Source organism: Trichosurus vulpecula, chromosome 7 (genome assembly GCF_011100635.1).
Source record: "Trichosurus vulpecula isolate mTriVul1 chromosome 7, mTriVul1.pri, whole genome shotgun sequence".
NCBI lineage: Eukaryota > Metazoa > Chordata > Mammalia > Diprotodontia > Phalangeridae > Trichosurus > Trichosurus vulpecula.
The window spans coordinates 9953484-9973567 of NC_050579.1; the positions used below are offsets into that span (position 1 = coordinate 9953484).

The 20084-nt window shown below is 49.0% G+C and overlaps 1 protein-coding gene across 2 annotated transcripts; it reads left to right on the top strand.

Annotated features, from left to right (window-relative positions):
• SPATC1L (spermatogenesis and centriole associated 1 like) lies at positions 1-18799 on the top strand. 2 transcript variants are annotated; one of them, XM_036769394.1, is made up of 5 exons: positions 1-272; positions 8015-8101; positions 12778-13122; positions 17582-17733; positions 18383-18799. In XM_036769394.1, the coding sequence occupies exons 1-5, from the start codon at positions 56-58 to the stop codon at positions 18707-18709; spliced, it is 1128 nt and encodes a 375-aa protein (XP_036625289.1). In that variant the 5' UTR covers positions 1-55; the 3' UTR covers positions 18710-18799. The 2 variants fall into 2 exon arrangements, with proteins under 2 accessions (XP_036625289.1, XP_036625287.1); XM_036769392.1 differs by lacking the exon at positions 1-272 and having other exon boundaries at positions 8021-8101; positions 12772-13122.
• The last annotated feature ends 1285 nt before the right edge of the window (positions 18800-20084 follow it).

Consider the following 20084-nt stretch of genomic DNA (forward strand, 5'->3'; position numbering starts at 1 on the left):
TTAAAAGTAGTGAAGTAGCCTGGCGTGACTCTCCTTTAGGGAAGAGAAGGAGGACATGGCGGAGGGGAATGAATTGATGAATAGGCTGATGAGTGAGAATGCCGACCTGAAGAAGCAGGTTCGACTGATGAAGGAGAACCAGATGCTGAAGCGGCTTCTCAGCGAGAGCTGCCATGAGAACAGCGGCCGAAATCGAGACTGTCGGGACAACCGAGACTTTATCTTCCCCAAAGTCCCAGGGTACCCTGAGGCCTGCTCCCCTGGGGCTGGAGGTAAGCAGGGAAGCGGCCACAGTCAGGCTGATGGGTGGGGGTCTGAGGTCACCTGAACCCTGCACTTACACTTTGGAGGCTGCTCCTCATTCACCATTTATCAAGTACCTAGAGCAGAGCACTGTAGTAGGTGCTGGGGGTACAGAGATGAAAAACAGCACAGCCCTGTCCTCAAGGAGCTCACATTCTATTAATTTCCAAAAAGACAAGCTGGCCCTTCAAAGTGACCTCTGGTGCTATGGAGTCAGAGCTTTGAGAAGAGATGTTTCATTTTGATTTTTTTTTACTTTGTATTGCTTAACTGTGTATGTTTTTTTTATTTAAAAATATTTTTATTTAAAGTTTTGAGTTCCAAATTCTACCCCTCTCTCCTTTCTCTCCCCCTTCCCTGATACAGTAAGCAATCAGAGACAGGTTATACATGAGCAATCATGTAAAACACTTCCATATTAGTCATTTTGTACAGAAAGACTGGAGTAAAAGAAAAAAAGAAAGTGAAATACACCCTGCTTCAGTCTATATTCAATTAATATCAATCTTTTCTCTGGAGCGGACAGGATGCTTCATCAGTGTCCTTTGGGATTGTCCGGAATCATTGTGTTGCTGAGAACAGCTAAGTCATGATACAATGTTGCTGTTACCACGTGCAACACTGGTTCTGCTCACTTCACGTTGTATCAATGCATGTAAGTCCAGGTTTTTCGGAAGTCATCCTGCTTGTCATTTCTTAGAACACAATAGTATTCCATTACAATCATAACCACAACTTGTTCAGCCATTTCCCAATTGATGGGCATCCCTTTGATTTCCAATTCTTAGCTACCACAAAGAAGAGCTGCTGTAAATATTTTTGTACAAACAGGCTTTCCCCTTTTTTGGATGTCTTTGGGAAATAGACACAGTAGTGGTGTTGCTGGATCAAAGGGTAGGCACAGTTTGATTGCCCTTGGAGCGTAGTTCCAAATTGCTCTCCAGAATGGTCAGATCAGTTCACAACTCTACCAACAGTGCATTAGTGTCCCAGTTTTCCCACATCCCCTCCAAGAGATATTTCATTAAGCAGAAGAAGCCTTTCCTATGAATCCACAGAAGGATTGGAAAAGAGGCTTCCTCCCTCATGGAGAGGGCAGGTGCCAAGGCCAAGTAGAGGCTGACCAGCACACCTGTGGGCAGAGCGGAATACTGCTGAGAGAAGGGGTATAGTGGGGCCAGCGTGTGCTCTCTGAAGGGAAGGGGAGAGTTCTAGTCCCCACTGCAGGCCAGCATGATTTAACATCATTGGGGAGTTTCTGACTGGTCCTAGTAAACTCTTCTCCTTGGCTCTATGGAAAACAGAATCAAGCAAAACCTGGGGAGCCCAGTAGCCCATCGGTGCCCATGAGCTAGCCCAGTCGGTTAGGGAAGGAAAGCTCACAATCCCTCTACTTTTCTTTGGCTTCCCCTCCCAGCCGCCTGGTCCCAAGTCAGCCACACTGGGCCCTTGTCCCTGCAGTTGGCCTACCCTTTCGCATGCTGGTACCTGCCCACTGATCATGGGGTGAATAGCAATGACCTCTTATGGCTGTGGAGAGGATCCCGTGAGGTCATGTGAAGCACTCCCAGCACGCCTTCAGGTGCTGTGAACATCAGCTATGGCCTGACCTCCCATCTTCATCCCTTGTCTAGAGGTCCTTGTTTGAATTGCCTCTTACCCTGTTGTTAGGAGATTTGTGCCCAGGTATGCTCTCACCCACTAGGCTGTGAGCTCTTGGATGGCAGGGTCTTTTTGTTCATCTTTGTTGCCCCTGTAAGCATCCAGTCCTAGTTGGAGGCTCCCCCAGGGCCTGGCATAAGGAGCTCTGGACAGGATGTTGGAAGATATGTGAGTTATTGCAGCTCCACCCCTTGATGGCCAGGGGATATTAGCCCAGTCCCTGAAATCCTCTGAGCTGATTTCAGCTTCTCCTCCATAAAATACAGGGCTAATGATAGCTGTCCTGCCTACCTCACAGGGCTGTTGCGGGGCTGTAGGTATGTACCCCAAAGCAGTCTGGCTGCAAGCTGTAAAGCTCCCAGCAAAAAGACAAGTGCGACTCTCCTGCCGAGAGATTTGGGTTGTGAATGGGAATTGAGAAACCTGCATTTGCTTTGCCACCAACATTCCTGTACTCGGGCATGCAGTTTTCTGGGCAGCAGAGAGAGCCCTGGGTTGGCCAAGTCCTGGCTCTGCTGTGGCCCTCCTGTGGGCCCTTGTACAAGGCCATTTCATCCCTTCCCAGAGCCTCATTTCTTTTTCTGTCATATGATCGAGTTGGACATGACAAGACCTAGTGACCATTTCCAGGTCGAGCACACTAGGTCACATTTAACCTTTCAGAGGGAGCAATGAATAAACTGATTTTTAATTAAGTGGGGAAGAACATTATTCTGGAGAATTCTGATAACCTCTGAAGGTGCCTTTTGCTCACACTGATGTGGAATTGAGTTGGTTGTTTTATTTTTGCTGGAAACAATCATTTGTTGAGTTCATGCCTGCCCTTCCACTACCTGACATTCTTCCCTCTCTGTGTTTCATCTAAGCAAGCAGTAAGGGCAGGAGGATGGTAGGTCTGATAAAAATCTGATGTCCTGGACTTCTGTCTGGTGATAGGGGAGAAGGTCTGAGGAGTATCCAACTGGGACCCATGTTTGCAGCCAACTCATCACCAAGATCCTTTTCTCTTACTTTGAGCCCAAAGTGAACCTGCAGAAGTTTGGTGACCTCCTAGCTGTTGAGGGTTTCATTTCTTTAGTCTTAATCAAGCACCAGCTCATTGATAGTATGGAATGAAGAAGCTGACATAGTTTTCTCCTAGCCTAAGTTACATGGATGGATAAGATGGGACAAGCAGGGATCTGGCCACTGGAAAGGCCGAAGGTTTGTTAAAAACACTAGTGAGGATCGACATTGGTCTTCATGGATCTATGAGGTCAAGTGCTGGCACTGACTCTCTTTTTCAGATTTTGGCTGTATTGAGCAACTGAGTCAGGGATATTTGATTTGAAGGAGAGAAGACCTGACAGCTGTCTTCAGATATTCTGAGGACTGTCACTTGGATTAGACTGGTACTGCGTGGCCTCAATGGGGAGCAGAGAATGGGGATGAGTGGGTGGACCCGTTTACAGAGGTAGATTTAGGCTGATGTCAGGAAATGTTTCCTAATGATAGGAGCTAGCCAGAAGGGAATGGCCCGCCTTCTGAGGGCATGGTCCTCACCACTGACCAGAAATGGAATGGCCTGCCTTCCGAGGGTGTGGTCCCCATAGCTGGAGGCAGGCAAGGTGAGAATCATTCAAAGATGACCACAGTTCAGGGAGGAGGTAGAAGATTCTGGTTCAGGGGTGGTTTGTGCCAATAGCCTCTGAGGTCCCTTCCACTTCCTGTGGGTCAGTGACCTTCTGGACTTTAAGACAGGTTTTAGGAAGGAATTTGAAATAGGGTTTTGCCCCAGTATGAAGGGATGAGGAGCAATGATGGAGGTGAAAGAAGAGTGGAAGCAGAGAGGCAGCGAGGGGCATGTGGACTACAAGGAGGGAAGGGATATAGTCAGTGGCTGCAGCAAAGTCCTAGAACCTTTGGAGGTGATTTAAAAATCGAGTTCCTGGATTCAAACAAGCAGGGTTCTTGGGGGGCACCAGACAGCAGCTGAGGGCTGAATCCCTCTACACACTGTTTTCATGGCTGCTAAACCTGGCTCTTTTCCAGACCATTCCAAGATTCTTAACTGGCCGGGGTCTCCTTGGCAGGGTGGGGTTGCTCTTTCTTGTTTCATTTCCAGAATGAAATGGGCCCTGAGATTGAAAAAAAAAAATGACTTCTGTGTAATTTCCATGTCTTTTTGGAAAAAAACAAACCATTCTATGTTAGCCTGGGAAAACCCAGCACTCTCAGCAGAGTCTTCTGTTAAAAATTCTTGTGACTTCCTTTACTAGGCCAACAGGCCCAGCAGGAGCTGGTGATCTAGTGAGGAACAGTTGGAAGACTCAGTTTCCCCAAATGCTTTTAAGCCACACTGAACTGAACTCAGAAGGGAAAGGAGGCGTCTTTTCAGAAAATCCTGACTAGTTCCTCCTTGCCCATGTAAGTGTAGAAAGATTAGTTGGTGGGTAGCTTTAGGCTCTCTCACAGATACCCTGACTGTTCAGATGGAAGTAGGAATGATAGCTTGCCAGATGCCTCAGTTTCCCTCTCCTGGTTGCCCATCCCAACTGTCCCTCATATCACAGGACATGTTTTTCAGTTTCATCCTGGCCCCTCTAGCCCTGTCTGTTCCCCCAGGCTGCCTCCATAGCCTCTGGTTACCCCATCTTCCCAGCAGGGTTTGGACTTCATGGGATGGATGCCTCTTAAGAATTCCTTTACTCCTGTGGTATTTGTTCCAAGCCTGGGTCACCTTCACTCCCCTCCCCCTTCCTCTGCTCCTGGTCTCAGGCTTCCAAAATGTCAGGGAAGCATCATGGTCATAGTCAAGGCCACCCTGGTCATGTCCCTTCGGGAGATAAGCCTCCAGGCTGGCCTGCTCACTGCTCAGCCACCTCTGGTGACTGTCCCAAGTCTCTTCCACTTCCCAAGCCCATCCATATCCGGCTCCTTGATCTTGCTCCCCTCCCACCCCCAAAATCACCATCCACATCCTTCTCAAACCTGAAGCCCTTTCTGCATGTTCACCTTCCCCCTTGCCTCCCACACCACTGCTAGTTTCCCAGGGAACAAACACAGCCCAAGGACCCTGGGACTCCTGGTGCACACGGCTGTATCTTGGTTGGCTGTGGGCAGGTGCTCTAGCCACAATCCTGCTCCGGGAAGGGAAGAAGCCCCTTGGCTTCTCTTCTTCACATTTCAGCACTGCCCCAGTTCTCCATCCCCCTGGACTTGGGCTGGGAAGGAGGGACTGATGCTGAACTGGACCCCTTGCCCAGACAAGAGACTCAGGCAAGAGGACCCACAGCTGACTCCACAGGCAGGAAATCTTGAATAGACCTCATCCCCCACCATGTTGGGATGAAGCAAGGGAACTGGTGCCAGATTGGAGTTTCAGTCAGGTCCTGGGAGGTCCAGCCATCAGGCGTTTACTGACCCAGATGCCTAACCGCGTCTAGGAGGCCAGTTAGATGGTCCCACAATCAGCAAACACCTGCCTCTTCCTTTCCACCTCAGGCAGGCTTGCTTGAAAGCTACCAAGGTCCCCTTCTCTACTCATCTCCCTTCACTTTAGCCTCTTAAGCTCCTAGCTTGTTGTAGCCTAGGAAACCTCACTCTAGCATCAACAAATTTCCCTTGTAGACTGCTTCCTTTCACATTCCGTCCAACTTTTCACCCTCAAAGAAGCTTGTCTCCAAGGAGACGTATTCATGGGCACTTTTTCTCAAGCTCCCCCAATGACCTGGGGACATTGTGGAAGAAGTCACATAAGAATGCAGACTCACCAGGACACAGCCAACCTTTTTCTCTTCCCAAACTGATCCTCTGTAACACTCTTCCCAATGTGCCAAACCCCCTCCTTAAATGCCTCCTGCATTTCTTACATTTCCAAGAAAATAGAGGTCTTTCCCATCCCTTGCAAGCTTCTTTCTCTTCCCTTAACCTCTCAACAGTATTGTCTACACTCTCCTCCTCTGTTCCAGTGTCTTGCCCACAATGTCCTACCCTTCCACCACTGCTGAGAGCTTTCTCCTTTGGTGGTCATCTTCTGTGATCTTCAATCTTCTGGCTCCTCCTCTGCTGCTGACAAGTACTCCCAGCTAGATCTTTTATCCTATAAAGGCTTCACTTGACCCAGCCATCTTCTCAAGCCATTGTCATCTCCTTCCTTTTACACCAGTCTCTCAGAAAAGGTCACTTGCACACGCGCCCTCTGGTGGCTGTCCTCTGGTGGTTTCTCAGTCCCTGGCAATCTGGTCTCACTGGTGTCCTAGCTGCTCCTTACACAGGCTTCCCTCAGTCCTTTTCCTTGCTGACCTCTCGGATGCTGCACACTATTGATCATGGGCATGTTCTGTTCTTTGGATTTTTGTGACCATCTTCTGTCTGGGTTCCCTTCCTTTGCTGGGTTGTCACAGATTTCCTACTGTCCCCCAAAGCTAGGGTCCTCTCCTTTTCTCTTTCTACATTCTCTTCTCAGTGTCCCTGGCCTCAGTTATCATCTTCTATGTCAATTCCCAGGTCGGCCCTCATCTTTTTCTTCAACTCCAGTCCCAAACCACCAAATGTTTCTTGGACATTTCCAACTGAATGTCCCAGAAGCTTCTTAAACCCAGTGGAATTCATCATTTTCCTCCATAAACCCACCTCTTTTCTAAACTTCCTCATTTCTCCGTTCAGTCACACACACTCATCATTTTCCCTCACCCTGACTCTTCCCTGTCCTTCACCTCCATGCCCAAGAAGCACGGTCACTAGAGGCAATGGCCGCTAGAAAACCCCCCAACTCCTCGAGGTGAGCCTTGAAGAATCCTTCACGGTCAGACTCCAGCCGGCTTGTCCACTTTCCCTTCGTTGGATCCAAGTACATGGGCCAACAAGCAGCTCCTCAGACCCCCCGCTCCACCCCTCACTTTTGCTCAGGCTGCCTTTGATGCCCACCATGCCCCTCCTCCCCTCCTTGGCATCTTGGAATCGTGTATCCTCTGAGAAGCACTTCCTGAGCCTCATAGTTGTCTGCGCTTTTGCTTTCCTCTTCTCAAATAATCATGCATACATAGGTGCATATATGCATATATGGATATGTATTGTATGTATTAAATATACAATATGTATTATATACAGTACTATACATAGTATACAAATATATGTACATAACATATACATTGCAACATTTAAGTAAAGTGTTCATATAGACATAAATACTTCTACATTATTGGTACATATGTATATTTGTACTTGATCTATATCTTTCTGTTTATACACACACACACACACACAGACGCGCGCGCGCGCGCACACACACATACACACATGCACACAGACACACACACACACACACACAGAGCTATTTAAATGTTGTATCCTCCCAGTAGAATGTGTCTCGTGGGCAGGGACTGTTTTTTATTTTGTCTTTGTTCCCCCAGAATCTTGTGCAAGGACCTTGTTTGCACTTAGTAGGTACTTGATAAATGCTTCTTGGGTTGGGTTGGGTCGAGTTGGATTCCCAAGGCGGGTGTGTGTTCCCCCCTCTCCAGAGATGACCTACCATGCCATCTTCATCCCGTTATCCCCTCCTGTTTTCTTATAGACCGTAGGGGTCACCACCCTCAGGAACTCAGAGCAGCTGCAGGCTGATATGAGGGCATGGCAGAAAAGACTAGGAAGTGTCTCAAGGGTGTGATGGCAGACACCAACTCAGTGTTATTCAGGGCCAGTCCCACTCAGTGACAATTCCATTCAATGCCCACTTCAGACAAAGCACACTGCTAGGCACTGGGGGTACAGAGGCAAAGATGACACAGTCCTTGTCCTTGAGGTATTTACATTGCATTGGGGGAGAAACCATATGCACAGCCAAGGAATTGCAGTTATTTCAGGAGGGAGAGCGCACCAACAGTTTTGGGGACTAGGGAAGGTGGCGCTGAAGTCACCTGAAGTCAAGTCCTGGCCAAGCCAGGTGGGAAGTGGGGCGGGAAGGTGTGAGGCCACAGGTAGGGCAGAACCTGAGCCAGAGCGTGTCTGGGTGGGCGGCAGGGAGAAGGATGGAAGACAACGTCAGTCACTTCACGATTTTACCTAGGGCCAGCCTTGAGCCCGGAGCCTCTCGTTTCTCTCCTGTGCGCTTCAGTTCAGTCATCTGTAAAACAGTCCTCATCTACCCCTCAAGGTATGAATCCCATCTTTGTCTCTGTAGGTCTCTAAGGGCTTGTGAGAAGTTGTAGGACTGACACGAGGGCATACTCGTCTAAGATGGCCCCTGGGACATGAAAAATTCCAGCCTGGCTTTGGCAATGACAGCTTTGTTGGAATAAGCTGGAAGGTCCCAGGGGGACGACTCTGAAGTGGACAACACTCATCCTGGTGGGATTTTTCAAAATTAGTCTTGTCATTTTATGGTTCTTTCCTTTTCAGTATTTATCGCTCCTCACCTACAAGAATTCAAGGGGGCTTACTAATTAAGTGTCACGCTCAGCGGGATAGGCAGGTGTGAAAGTGGAATAGACCATTGGGAGGGAGCAGAGAGAGGGCACACATCTTATCAGGTGCTCTGGGTTGGCCACAGAATTTGACTCTTATTCCTGAAAGTCCCCGCCAAAAACGGGGAGTTCTTCAGAACACACTGGATTTTATGAGAAAAAGAAATATCCCCCTTTCTTTCTCTATAGAGATATTTTCCAGGAGCCAAGTGGCTCCTCTAGACCCTAGGGCAGGGGTGGGGGAACCTGTGGCCTCAAGGCCACATGTGACCCTCTAGGTCCTCAAGTGCAGCCCTTTGACAGAGAGGCCACACTTGAGGACCTAGAGGGCCACATGCAGCCTAGAGACCACAGGTTCTCTACCCCTGCCCTAGGGTGATGGAGAATGCCAGGGCCCCCTAGTGGACCGGCTTGTGCAAACATGGGCAGCCTACTGTAGAGAGGAGTAGGGGTGGTGAGCTGCTGGCAGACTAGGGTCCCATGGCTCTGAATTCTGTTGATCCAGCTTAAGCAGAGAATCTAGGGGTGTACATGGTGATTAGACTGTTGCTCTCAAATATTAGACCCACCTTTACCAAATAAGCATTTATTTAGCTGCTATTATTTACCAAAATGAAGTGGTCAGCCCTAGTGTTTCCACTGGACCTCGGGTGGCTTCTCTCAGAAGGCAAAGCCCACAGATCTCTGAGGGGCCTCTGGGAATGTATTGGGTGGAAAAAATGTAGTCTCTGTTTTCACTGACCTCTACTTGAAGTTCAGCATTTTCTTTAATGATTTAAAAACATGGGTCTGAAAAGGGGCCACAGGCTTCACCAGACAGCTGGCTTAAGGGAAAGGAGGGAGAAGAAGATGAGAAACCTCACCTCAGAGAGGATATTCTGTGTAGTGGATTAAGATAAAGTCTGTGGGTTCTGGGAAACCAGAGGAGAGATCAGAGAGAGCGCTTGCAAAGCATCTCACAGACCTTAAAGTAGCATGTGAATCGTTGGACGCCAGATGGCAAAGGTACCCACGCTCCTGTGAAAATCCAAGAGGGGGACCTGCATTCCGGCCTGGACAGATACCAGGCACCTCTACACTATCTCAGGGCTTCCCTGGTCTGTCAATCAGTAAACTTTTAGTAAGTGTCTACTATGTGCCAGGCACTGTGCTAAGCACTAGGGAGACATAGAGACAAAGACAGGCCCTGCCCTCAAGGAGTTCATTGTCTAATGCAGGAGGCAACATGCAAGAAGATAAACAGGAAATAATGAATGGAGGCAAGGACCTGGGATTAGGAGGGGCTGGGAAAGAATTCCTGTAGAAGGGGGGTTTTTAGGTGGGACTGAAAAGAAGCCAGGAGCTTAGTAGTTGGAGCAGAGGAGGGAGCATGTTCCAAGCATGAGGGATGCTCAGAACACCTGGAGCTGAGAGAAGGAGGGTCTTATTAGTGGAACAGCCAGGAGGCCAGGGTTCCTGGACCAAAAAGCATGTCAGAGATTAAGGTGTAAGAAGACTGGAAAGGGAAGGGCTCAGAAGACCAGAGTATTTTGTATTTGATCCTGGAGGGAATAGGGAGCCACTGCAGTTTAATGATTAGAGGGTGGTGACATGGTCAGACCTGCTCCTTGGGAAAATCCCATTGGGAGCTGAATGGAGGATGGACTGGAGGGGAGGGAGACTTGAGAATTTTAATACTGGACATCCTTGTTCCCAGCCTGCATTTGGTCTCAGTGCTGAGTGTCTACTGGTTGGGCTGGCTGCTTCACAGGACACCCATCTTTGTCCAGTTTCTGTCTATGCTTCACCACAGTGGGAGGACATGTTTTTGAATTCGTCAACTATCGAGTTGGGCTTCAATTGGCTTCAGTTGAGCATTGAAAAGACATAGGCATTCCTAGCATCCAGACTGGCGCTCTTTGAGACAAGCATTGCCTGTCCCTAGCCTGCTGCTCCCTCCTTTGGTTTTAACCTCTTTAGAGATAGGCAAGACTCATTCCCCAACTGATAAATGATCAAAAGATATGAATGGTCAGTTTTCAGATGAAGTAATTAAATCTACCTGTGGCCATCACGGGGCTATAGAATCATCCATAGCCTTTGACCCAGCAATACCAGAGATAAAAAAAGGAAAAGGACCTTTATGTTGTAAAATGTTTATAGCAGCTCTTTTCGTGGTGGCAAAGAAGTGGAAATTGTGGGAATGCCCATCGGTTGGGGAATGGCAGAGCAAGTTGTGGTTTGTGATTGTGATGGAACACTATTGGGCTCTAAGAAAGGATGAGCACAATGCTCTCAGAAAAACATGGGAAGGCTACACGAACTGATGTAAAGTGAATGAGCGAGAGCAGGTAACATTGGACACAGGAAGGGCAATATGGTAAGATGATGAGCCATGAGCGACTTAGCTATTCTCAGCAAAATAATGATCCAAGACGACTCCGAAGGACTTAGGACGAAAAATGCTCTCCATCCCCAGAGAAAGAGCTGACGGAGTCTGAATACACATTGGAGCAGACTTTTTTTTTAAACTCTTTTTCTTGGGGTTGTTTTTGGTCTATGTTTTCTTTTGCAACATGTCTAATGTTGAAATATATTTTGCATTACTACCCATACATAAACTATGTCAAATTGCATGTCTTCTCAATGAGGGGGGCTAGGAGGGAGAGAGAGAATTTGGAACTCAAAATTTTAAAAACAAATGTTAAAAATTGTTTTCACATGTAATCAAGGAAAAATACAATACTAAATAAATAATTTAAAGAGAAAAAAGAAAGAGGCAAGACTATAAACAATAACTGACCGAACAACCACTACAACAAAAAACCCAACCTGAGAACATGAGACTAAATGTAACAAGATGAAATTTTGTAGAGAAAAATGTAAAATCTTATGCTTGGGTGTTTCAACAATCCGGCTAGCAGCTTCTGTGGGGGTGTAAGATCCACCCACAGCCAGCACCCAGAAAGCAGCCAACAGCACAGGTTCTTTTGATCTGCCTTAATAAGGAAAGCAAGGTTAAAGGGGTTGACAAGCTTACTTTAATTCAGCACACAAATATCATTCGCTTAGTTCAGGGAAAAAAGCCAGCACCCTGAACTTCAGAGCAAATTACAAACAAATTACAAACATCAACAGACAGACCCAATACAGATTCATAGTTACCAACATCTAGGTTCAGCCCAGGAGCTCAGAACAAGGACTGGCCCAGAGTCATGCGCGCCACCACTGCTGCGCCAAAGAGTTCCAAAGAACAGACAGCCAACCCCTGGTTTTTATATCTTTTTCAGTGTCAGGGGTGAGTCACACATGCGACTCACCCACATGACCTAGAATTGTCACAAAGAGGCGGACTTAAAAAAGCGTGGTCTAAAAGCCTCTGCTCTCCCAGACATGTAAACTAGGCCCTCCCTGGAGGTAGCCCCACCTTGGGCCCCACCTTAGTTGCCAATCCACACCCACTAAGGTTTTACACCTAGTAGGGGTTTGTGCCTGGGGCTTACACCTAGTAAGGCTCAGTGAATTACTCAAAAGGAACAAAAGCCAAACTATTCAAGGGCACTTGTTGAACTAAGTACTAAGGAGCCCATTTTTGCTTATCAATACATTGGGTTACAAAGAAATCAACTTTGTAAGAACAAAATGAGGGAGGCAGTGCTTGGAAATATCAGAGGATGACCTGGGGCTCTGAGTGGACCACAGATTCAGTCCAAGTCAATAGAAAATGCATGAGGTCCTCAGCTATGCTGAGAGAGGCTGCATGGCCAGGACTAGGAAGCCAAGGGCCCCGATGAACTCCTTGCCCTATGGAAACATGGCTGGAGGTCTGGTTTTGGCTCTGCCTTTGGAGAGCTCAAGACAGTCTCAGAGCTTGGACAAAGGAAGACTTAGAGGGATCACTGGCCACAGACTTAGCACTCATCTCATCCAGCCCCTTGTTTTAAAGATGAAGAAAATGAGGCGTGTGTGTGTGTGTGTGTGTGTGTGTGTGTGTGTGTGTGTCTAACCCAAAGTTACCAGCCATTAAGTGCTAGAGATGGGATTCAAATCCAGGTCCTCAACTTCATGTCTGGGGCTCTTCCTATCGCTCTACTTGGTAAGTGACAGCCTGACAGAAAGGCTGGCATGGAAGGGGAATTTCCCAGAGGACTTAGAACCAGGAGCAGTGGAGGGGTGGGGGCTGCAAGGAGGCAGAGTCAAGCTGGACCTTGGGGAAAGCTCGCTGATGGTGAGAGATGCCTCAGAGTAGTCTGGGCTGCCTCAGGTGGACTGCTCTGTAGGGTGCCCGAGGTGGCCTCTGACGCTTCCCCAGGGTCCCATGGTACAGAGAGAGCCAGCCCTTGCTTTGTTGGTGACCTTTTCCTTATCCCTTCTCTCCCAGTGGCAGAATACGGAAGACTCATCAACATCCCTGAGGCATCCACCCAGCTCCAGCCATCAGCTCTGGAGGACCTGCTCTACTCCCATATCAACATTTCCAATGAGGAAGACACCTCTTCCCCCACCTGCAACACTCCTTCCCAGGTGGCTTTTAAGGGGTTTCTCAGCCCTCCAGACATCTACTCCTCGAGAACCACAGAAAAGAAGCTAAGTCAGCTCCTGAGCAACATGCAGGATGCCATGATTGATAAGCCAATGGCTGAGTCCAAGGAGATCCGGCAGAAGAAAGTCTGTTTCTCAGAGAGTGGCCTGCCTGGAGGGGACAAGATGAGAAAAAGCTATTACTTGAATGGTATGGGGACCTTTCAGGGAGTTGGGAGGGGTTCCTGTGTGTGTGAGTGGGGACAGGGGTGATGATACAGAGCATAGAATGTCTCCTTCCTCTTCTGGAGAGCCAGTCCTCAGGACAAGGATCGCTGATGGACATTTGGGAGTAAAGGATAAGTAAGCCAAGGCTCCTGCCTTCATGGAATTTGTAACCTAAGAGATATGACTATTGTACGAAAACCAGCCTTTCTCCCGTCACATGAGAGGCAGAGGTATATAGCAGGAAGAGTCAGTGACCCAGGTTCAAATTCGATCTCTGGTGCTCACTGTCTGTGGAATCTTAACCTCTATGTGCCTCAGTTTTCTAGCATGTAAAATGAGAGGATATTGACATAGTGCTTTGCAGACCTCAAAGGGCTCTAGGACACTGGTTATTACTATGGGTTCCCTTAGCAAGGCCACTTCTGGGCAGGGGCCCCCATTTGGCCTTCCAGAGACCTTTATGGGGTTGGTTGGCAGAGAAGAAAGATGTGTGTAGCATCTCTTCTCCACTCAGGTCTCTGGGAAGCACCCCCCCTGGCCTCACTCTTTCTAGCTGTGGACTTCTAGGGACAAAGTTCCTGTGTTCATCTCACTGGAAGGTGGGGGCCATGCTGGCTCACTGACAGATGTCAGAAGGGGCTGGGACAGACAGCTGTTGTGCTGGAGAGCAGCATTAGCAGCTCCAGTGATCTAAACAGACTGGAAAGATTAGGCAAATAAAATGAAACAGGTGGTTTCATCAACACAGAGGAAGGCAAGGAGAAGTAAAATTTCTGAAAAAGATCTGGGAGGTTAAGGAGCCCAGAGAACGAGAGGAAACCACCATGTGCCCAGCTTCCATAAAAGCTAACTCTCCTCAGCCTCATTAAGGAAGGGAGGCAGAGGGAGATGTCCTCAGGAGCTTTTGACCATCAGGTTGTGTTTGGGCTTTGACTCCCAAGGAGGGATGGACCTGTCCAGGGCCTCAGGTGGTCATGTTGGCCAGCACACTGTCACTAGGCACAAGATTGGGCATCTGTGACCTCCCTTTTTCTCTGGCAGCCCCTTTCTCCAGTTCGTGTGTTCAGTTCCCTTCATACACTAATGACACTTGTCTAGCACATGTGGAAGGTCTAAGTGGCCTGTGATTTTAGGTTTGTTTTTTTTACTGGAAGCTAGAACCACTGAATGCCAGAGCTGGGGGACCTTAGAAGTCATTTTACAAGGGACTTGCCCAAGGTCAGATAGCTAGTCAGTCTTAGGGATAGCACTCTTGTGACTTCATGGTCTTTCCATGATGTCGTGGCTGCCTTGGACAACCCTAGTCAATCTACCTGTGCCTTGAGAAGCAGAGAGGCAGTGGAGGGTCATTGGGGAGGGGAGGAAATAAGCATTTATTCCATATTGTTGCTGAGTCATTTCAGTCCTGTCCGACTCTCTGTGACCCCGTTTGGGGTTTTCTCGGCAAAGACACTGGAGCGGTTGGCCATTTCCTTCGCCAGCTCATTTGACAGATGGGGAAACTGAGGCCAACAGGGCTAAATGACCTTCCCAGGGTCACACACCTAGTATGTGTCTGAGGCTGAACTGCTGAGTCTTCCTGACTCCAGGACCAGCCCCACCGAGCGGCCAGATGTTCATCAGTGTCAAGGGCTTTATGAATACGCATCGTCCGATCCTCACAGCAGCCCTGGGAGTCAGCGCCATTGTTACGCTCATTTTACAGTTAAGGAAACTGAGGCAGACACAGGTGAAGCGACTTGCCTAGGGTCAACATAGAAGCTGTTATCACTGTTACTGCTGCTGTCGCCGCCGCTCCCACGCTACTAGGACAGGGCTGGAATTTGAATACCGCTTACCCAGGGCCTCCAGGTGGAGGTGGGAAGAAAGGGCAGACTCTTCCATTGAGAAGGAAGGGGTTGTGACTGTCCTGCCTCCCCATTCCTGGCCTCTCCCAGCCTCAGTCCTGCACATCGCTGGACGCTGTGTGTCTTGTCCAGGTGGTGTAGTGGAGAGGCAGTGCGGGGCCGGTCTCAGACACGGAAAGGCTTCATTCGAGTCTTCTTGGATCTGCCGCTGGCTTACACGGCTGCTTAAGCCCCTGAGCGTCCGTTTCTTCTTTCCTAAAGTGAGAGCACCACGCTTGCACTGTTGATTTTACCAGGTGGTGGTGAGGAAAGCGTTTGAGGGTTAGGCTGTTACTATTTATATAATCAAATAGACAGAATTGCTTTTCATGACATCTATCTAATCAATTTACAAATATCCATTGAGCCATAGTGCCAGGTGTCATAATCAGAAATTATCCATCAAACTAGGTGGCTTTTCAGAACCAATTCAATGACTATCTTGGTCCAATGGGATATCTGGGGTAGAAAAAGAGAGGCAGGAGAAGAAATGGGCTGAGTAGGCAGCAGCATTTCCCCTGGCTCAATATAACTCTTTGGATGGGAGTCTAAGAAGGACAGGCAGACAGAGGGTCCAGGATTGCCTTGTTTCTGGAGGTAACTATAGTGCCCAATCTTATCAGCTTCCATGTCCGCCAGATCTTGCACTTGGCTCCCAGGGACCTCATTTTCCACTAGAACACCCCACCCTGTGTCCGCTGCTGTGGTGGTGATTCCAGTCTTCCAGGACTGATGGTTCCCTGTGGTACAGACTAGATTCTGCTAAGTATGGACAACATGCTGTGGACAGAGACGAGGGAAAGGAAACACCAGATGGGCTGGCCGAGGCTCTTCCAGCTAGGATCCATCCTCTGTGACATGGCTGCCAAAGGGACTCCCTATTATCCAAGGATGGGCCCCAAATGCCTCTGCTTGGAGCCCCCGCCCCAGGCTGCCTTTCCAGCTGGATTGTGTGTCCTTCACCTTCATCTTCGGGTGAGCCACATGACCCTTTGCTGGTCCTCACACGTGACCCTCCCTTTCTCTTTTCTGCCCCTTTTTACATCCTGTCCCTCACAACTGGAATGTTCTCAGCCCCCTCTCCATCTCTTAGAATCCCTCATTTCCTTTAAAGCCACAGAAGCCCTTTTTGATTGCCCTGAAAACCTGCGTTATCTGAAGCATATTCTGTGCATGCTTCCCTATGGATACGAGGTCTCCCCTGAGAGCATGGAAGCCTCTTCAGCTTTGTCCTTGTATCCCTGGGACCTAGTGCTGTGCCTGGCGATTGGTGAGAGAGGGGCCCTTGGCATCACCGTAGTCATTGCTGGCACCTACACATCTGTGAGGGGGCTACTTTTGTTTCAGTGTCTTAGGACCTCAGAATTGAGATTTATTCTTTCCTAGTAAAGCTAGGCTTGAGGCTTGAGACTTGCTTGAAACTTGCAGAAATGTTTTTCTCCATTCTCTCTCTCTCTCTCCTCTCTCTCTCTCTCTCTCTCTCTCTCTCTCTCTCTCTCTCTCTCTCTCTCTGTCTCTGTCTCACTCTCTCTCTCTCTCTGTCTCTCTCACTCTCTCTGTCTCTCTCTCTGTCTCTGTCTCTCTCTCTCTCAGAGCTAGAAGTCTCTCTGTCCTTTATCTGACCACTTCTGGGCTGTTGTGATCATAGGGATAATTGAAGGAAGTGGGGAGATTTAGCCTGAAGAAAAGAACACCTGAGTTGGCAGGTGTAGACAGCTGCTGTTTTGTGAGAGAGGATTCAGAGTCATTTTGTTTGGCCCTGGAAGCCAGAACTAAGAATGATGATGCATAGAGACCCCAAGGGGTCAATGAAGGCTGGATGCCAAGAAGAATTTCCGAACAACAAGGTGGCTACCCCAAGGTCCAAGGGGCTTCCCAGAAGATGCTTTGGGTTTCCTTCCCCCTCCTGGATGGCTGCTTGTCAGGGATCTCATGTTCATGTTGGTAATGGCCCCACTTTGGGTCCCTGGTGAGTGAAAGGAGAGGGGCAGAGAAGAGATTGAACAACCTCATTCTGCCCATGTGGCTCATCATCAGTGTGGGGCACCGTGTGGGATTTCCCCCAGGAACACCCCGGGGTCCATTTGTTTACAGAATAGAAAGTGAGCACGTGTAGCATTCACTTGTGAATATGGAAGCATGGGCAAAAAGCTGGCTGTGAAGATGTGAAGCCTTGGGTTTATATCCTGGCTGTGTGGCCCTGAGCAAGTCACCTAACCTGCCTGTGCTCTGGGCAACTCTACAGTAGACTAGAATTTGTAGAAATGGTGCCAACCTACATGATTGGTGGAAGTTCTTACACCAGTGGAATCATGGTCCCTATTTATCAGTGAACAAGATAAACATAAATAGCCTGTTGTTCTCAGTGTCTTGGTATTAGATTTGGAAACTTTTTTTATAGGACACATTCAAATTTTTAGGCAATTTCTTAACAAGACTAACATGAGTGCAAAGAGAGAAAGGTGGGTCTGTCTTCCTATAAGCAGCCAAACTGCTCCTGGGGACAGCCTGTCTTTTACCTTCCTTTTCTCTTCCCTTCTCCGTGCTCTCCCACAGAAATACAGAGCTTTACCAGTGCTGAGAAGGATGGGAGGATCGTGGGGGAGATCGCCTTCCAGCTAGACAGACGGATCCTGGCGTACGTCTTCCCAGGAGTGACCAGGCTTTATGGCTTCACTGTGTCCAATATCCCTGAGAAGATCAAACAGGTATGACCACTTGCCTCTCCCTCAGACTGTTCTCAATGGCTGCCTGCTGGGGGAGGCTGTCCCCAAGACCCAAGGATTCTCTCATGTCACCCTTGGCTTTGGCCTCATTTCTACCCTGTGGCCCCTGCAGCCTTCCAGAAGGTGAGCTGGATGTCAACCTTTGTGTGGGGATTAGAAATTAGAAATGACTGTAGTGGCATCGAGGATGATCCCCAACAACAAAGTGTCCCCAAAGCTTCCTCATTGGCTCTGGAACATCGTAATGATGGACTGAATGATTGATAACTAGCCTGGCTGGGGGTGGGGAGAGGAAGGTCATGATATATGGGGCATGGAATGAGACATGGTTTTGTTATTGTTCAGTTGTTCCACTCATTTCTCACTGTGACCTACTTTCCCTTTCTTTTGCTTTAACTACTCCTTCACTTTTGCTTCTTTTCATTGTATCCATGAGCCACAGGTCCTAAGAGCATCGCCTTCTAGGATTTATGGACCAGACAAAGCTAAATGTGTCAGACCTTGAAGGAATGGGTGGGAAGGGGACAATGGGCAGGGCAGGGCGTGCTCCTTGACTGGTGCCCACCAGACCATGACTCGCTCTTTCCTTTCCTCCTCTCCCTCCTCCCTCATTCTGTCGTTCCCATTATAGACTTCCATAAAATCTTTGGATGGTTCCGTGGATGAGAAGAAGCTTCGAGACCTGACCCACCGCTACCTGACGCTCACCACGCGCCTGGAAAAGCTTGGTTACAACAGGGAGGTGCACCCGGTGTTCAGCGAGTTCTTGATCAACACCTACGGGATCCTCAAGCAGAGGCCCGACTTGCGCTCCAACCCCCTCCACAACAACCCCGCGGCTCTGCGCAAGCTGGTCATTGACATCGTGCCCCCCAAGTTCCTTGGGGACTCTTTGCTGCTTCTGAACTGTCTGTGTGAGCTCTCCAAAGAAGACAGCAAGCCTCTTTTTGCCTGGTGATGGGCCGGCACCGACTCCCATCGCCGATGGAAAACCCACTACTCAGATACTAATTTTTTTTACAATACAAGTGCTTGAGTTAAGTGTGTCAGCTCCCCGGGTGCTTCTGTTCATTTTGGGGGTGGAGCAGCAAGATCCGGCCGGGGTTGGTGGGGGGGGGGGGCGGGGGAGGGGGGAGCTGCGTGCTGTCCTAGGTAGCAGCCCTCACGCTCCAGGAGCTCCCATTGGTTTCCTGGAGGTGGTGCCCTGGGTCTGCCTAGACCCCATCCAGGCTGCCAGGCCACAGGGCCCCCTAGCTGGGCCTTGCCTGTCTGCCCTCCTCTCTGGGGTGTCTGCCCCCATTAGAGTGTAAGCTCTTTGAGAACAGGGATTGCTGCCTTTTTCTATTAGCACCCACAGGGCTTACCTTGTAGTGTTTCTTAGATGCTTTTTCCTTCCTTCCTTCCTTCCTTCCTCCCTCCCTCCCTCCCTCCCTTCCTTCCTTCCTTCCTTCCTTCCCTCATTTACTGTTCTACATGGACATAAGTAAGGAAACCAGAGGTAGTTTGAGACAGGAGAAAGCGCTAATTACAAGAGCTGAAGAAGAGCTGGAGGAGGTGGCCCTTGGCTTGGGTCCTGAATGAAGCCTAACACTTGCTCTGTGGGGAGGCCATCCTTTCCCCTGATAGGGTGCTGTGGCCTGAAGGCTCTTTGAACACACTCCAGTCCTTCCTCAGCCTCGGCTCTGACCTGGGCTCAGCAGCCCCTGGGGTCCTGGGGAGCTGCACCATGACCTCCCTGCCAGCCTCTGGCAAACTCCATTGCTCCCTGGGCCGGTGTTGTGAGGAGGTTGCCCATGGCCGCACAGCGCTTCAGGACAGGCATAGCTGGCTCTTTCCCCTGCCCAGAAAAGAGCAAGGATGATCTGCCTGTCCTAGGTTAGGAAGAGGCCAGGCCAAGTTTGCTTGTGGTCCTTTGGTGAGCAAGTGCTGGCCTTGGAGTCTAAAAGGGAGGCTACTGCCTGTGACCCTGGGGAAGTCATTTAACCATTTCTCAGCCTCAGTTTCCCTATTTCCCAGGGTGGGTGTGGGGGTTAAATGAGATAATCTCTGCACGGGGCTTTGCCAGCCTTTGGGTGCCATGTTAATGATAGCCATTATTATTATTGTATAAAACATGAAACATGGGAAGAGACCTAAAGTCATCGGATTAAGGACACTTTGATCCTCCTTGATTCCAGGCCTGGACACAGACCTCCAGGATCTGTCCCTCCCCAGTAGCAGGCTTCAAGAGGAAGTGAAGGGAGCTCTTGGCTTGGAGAAAAAAGCCTTGGATGGCTTTGCCAGGAAGCAATTCCTCAGTTTCCTTCTCTATGAAATGAGGTTGTTACTCCTGG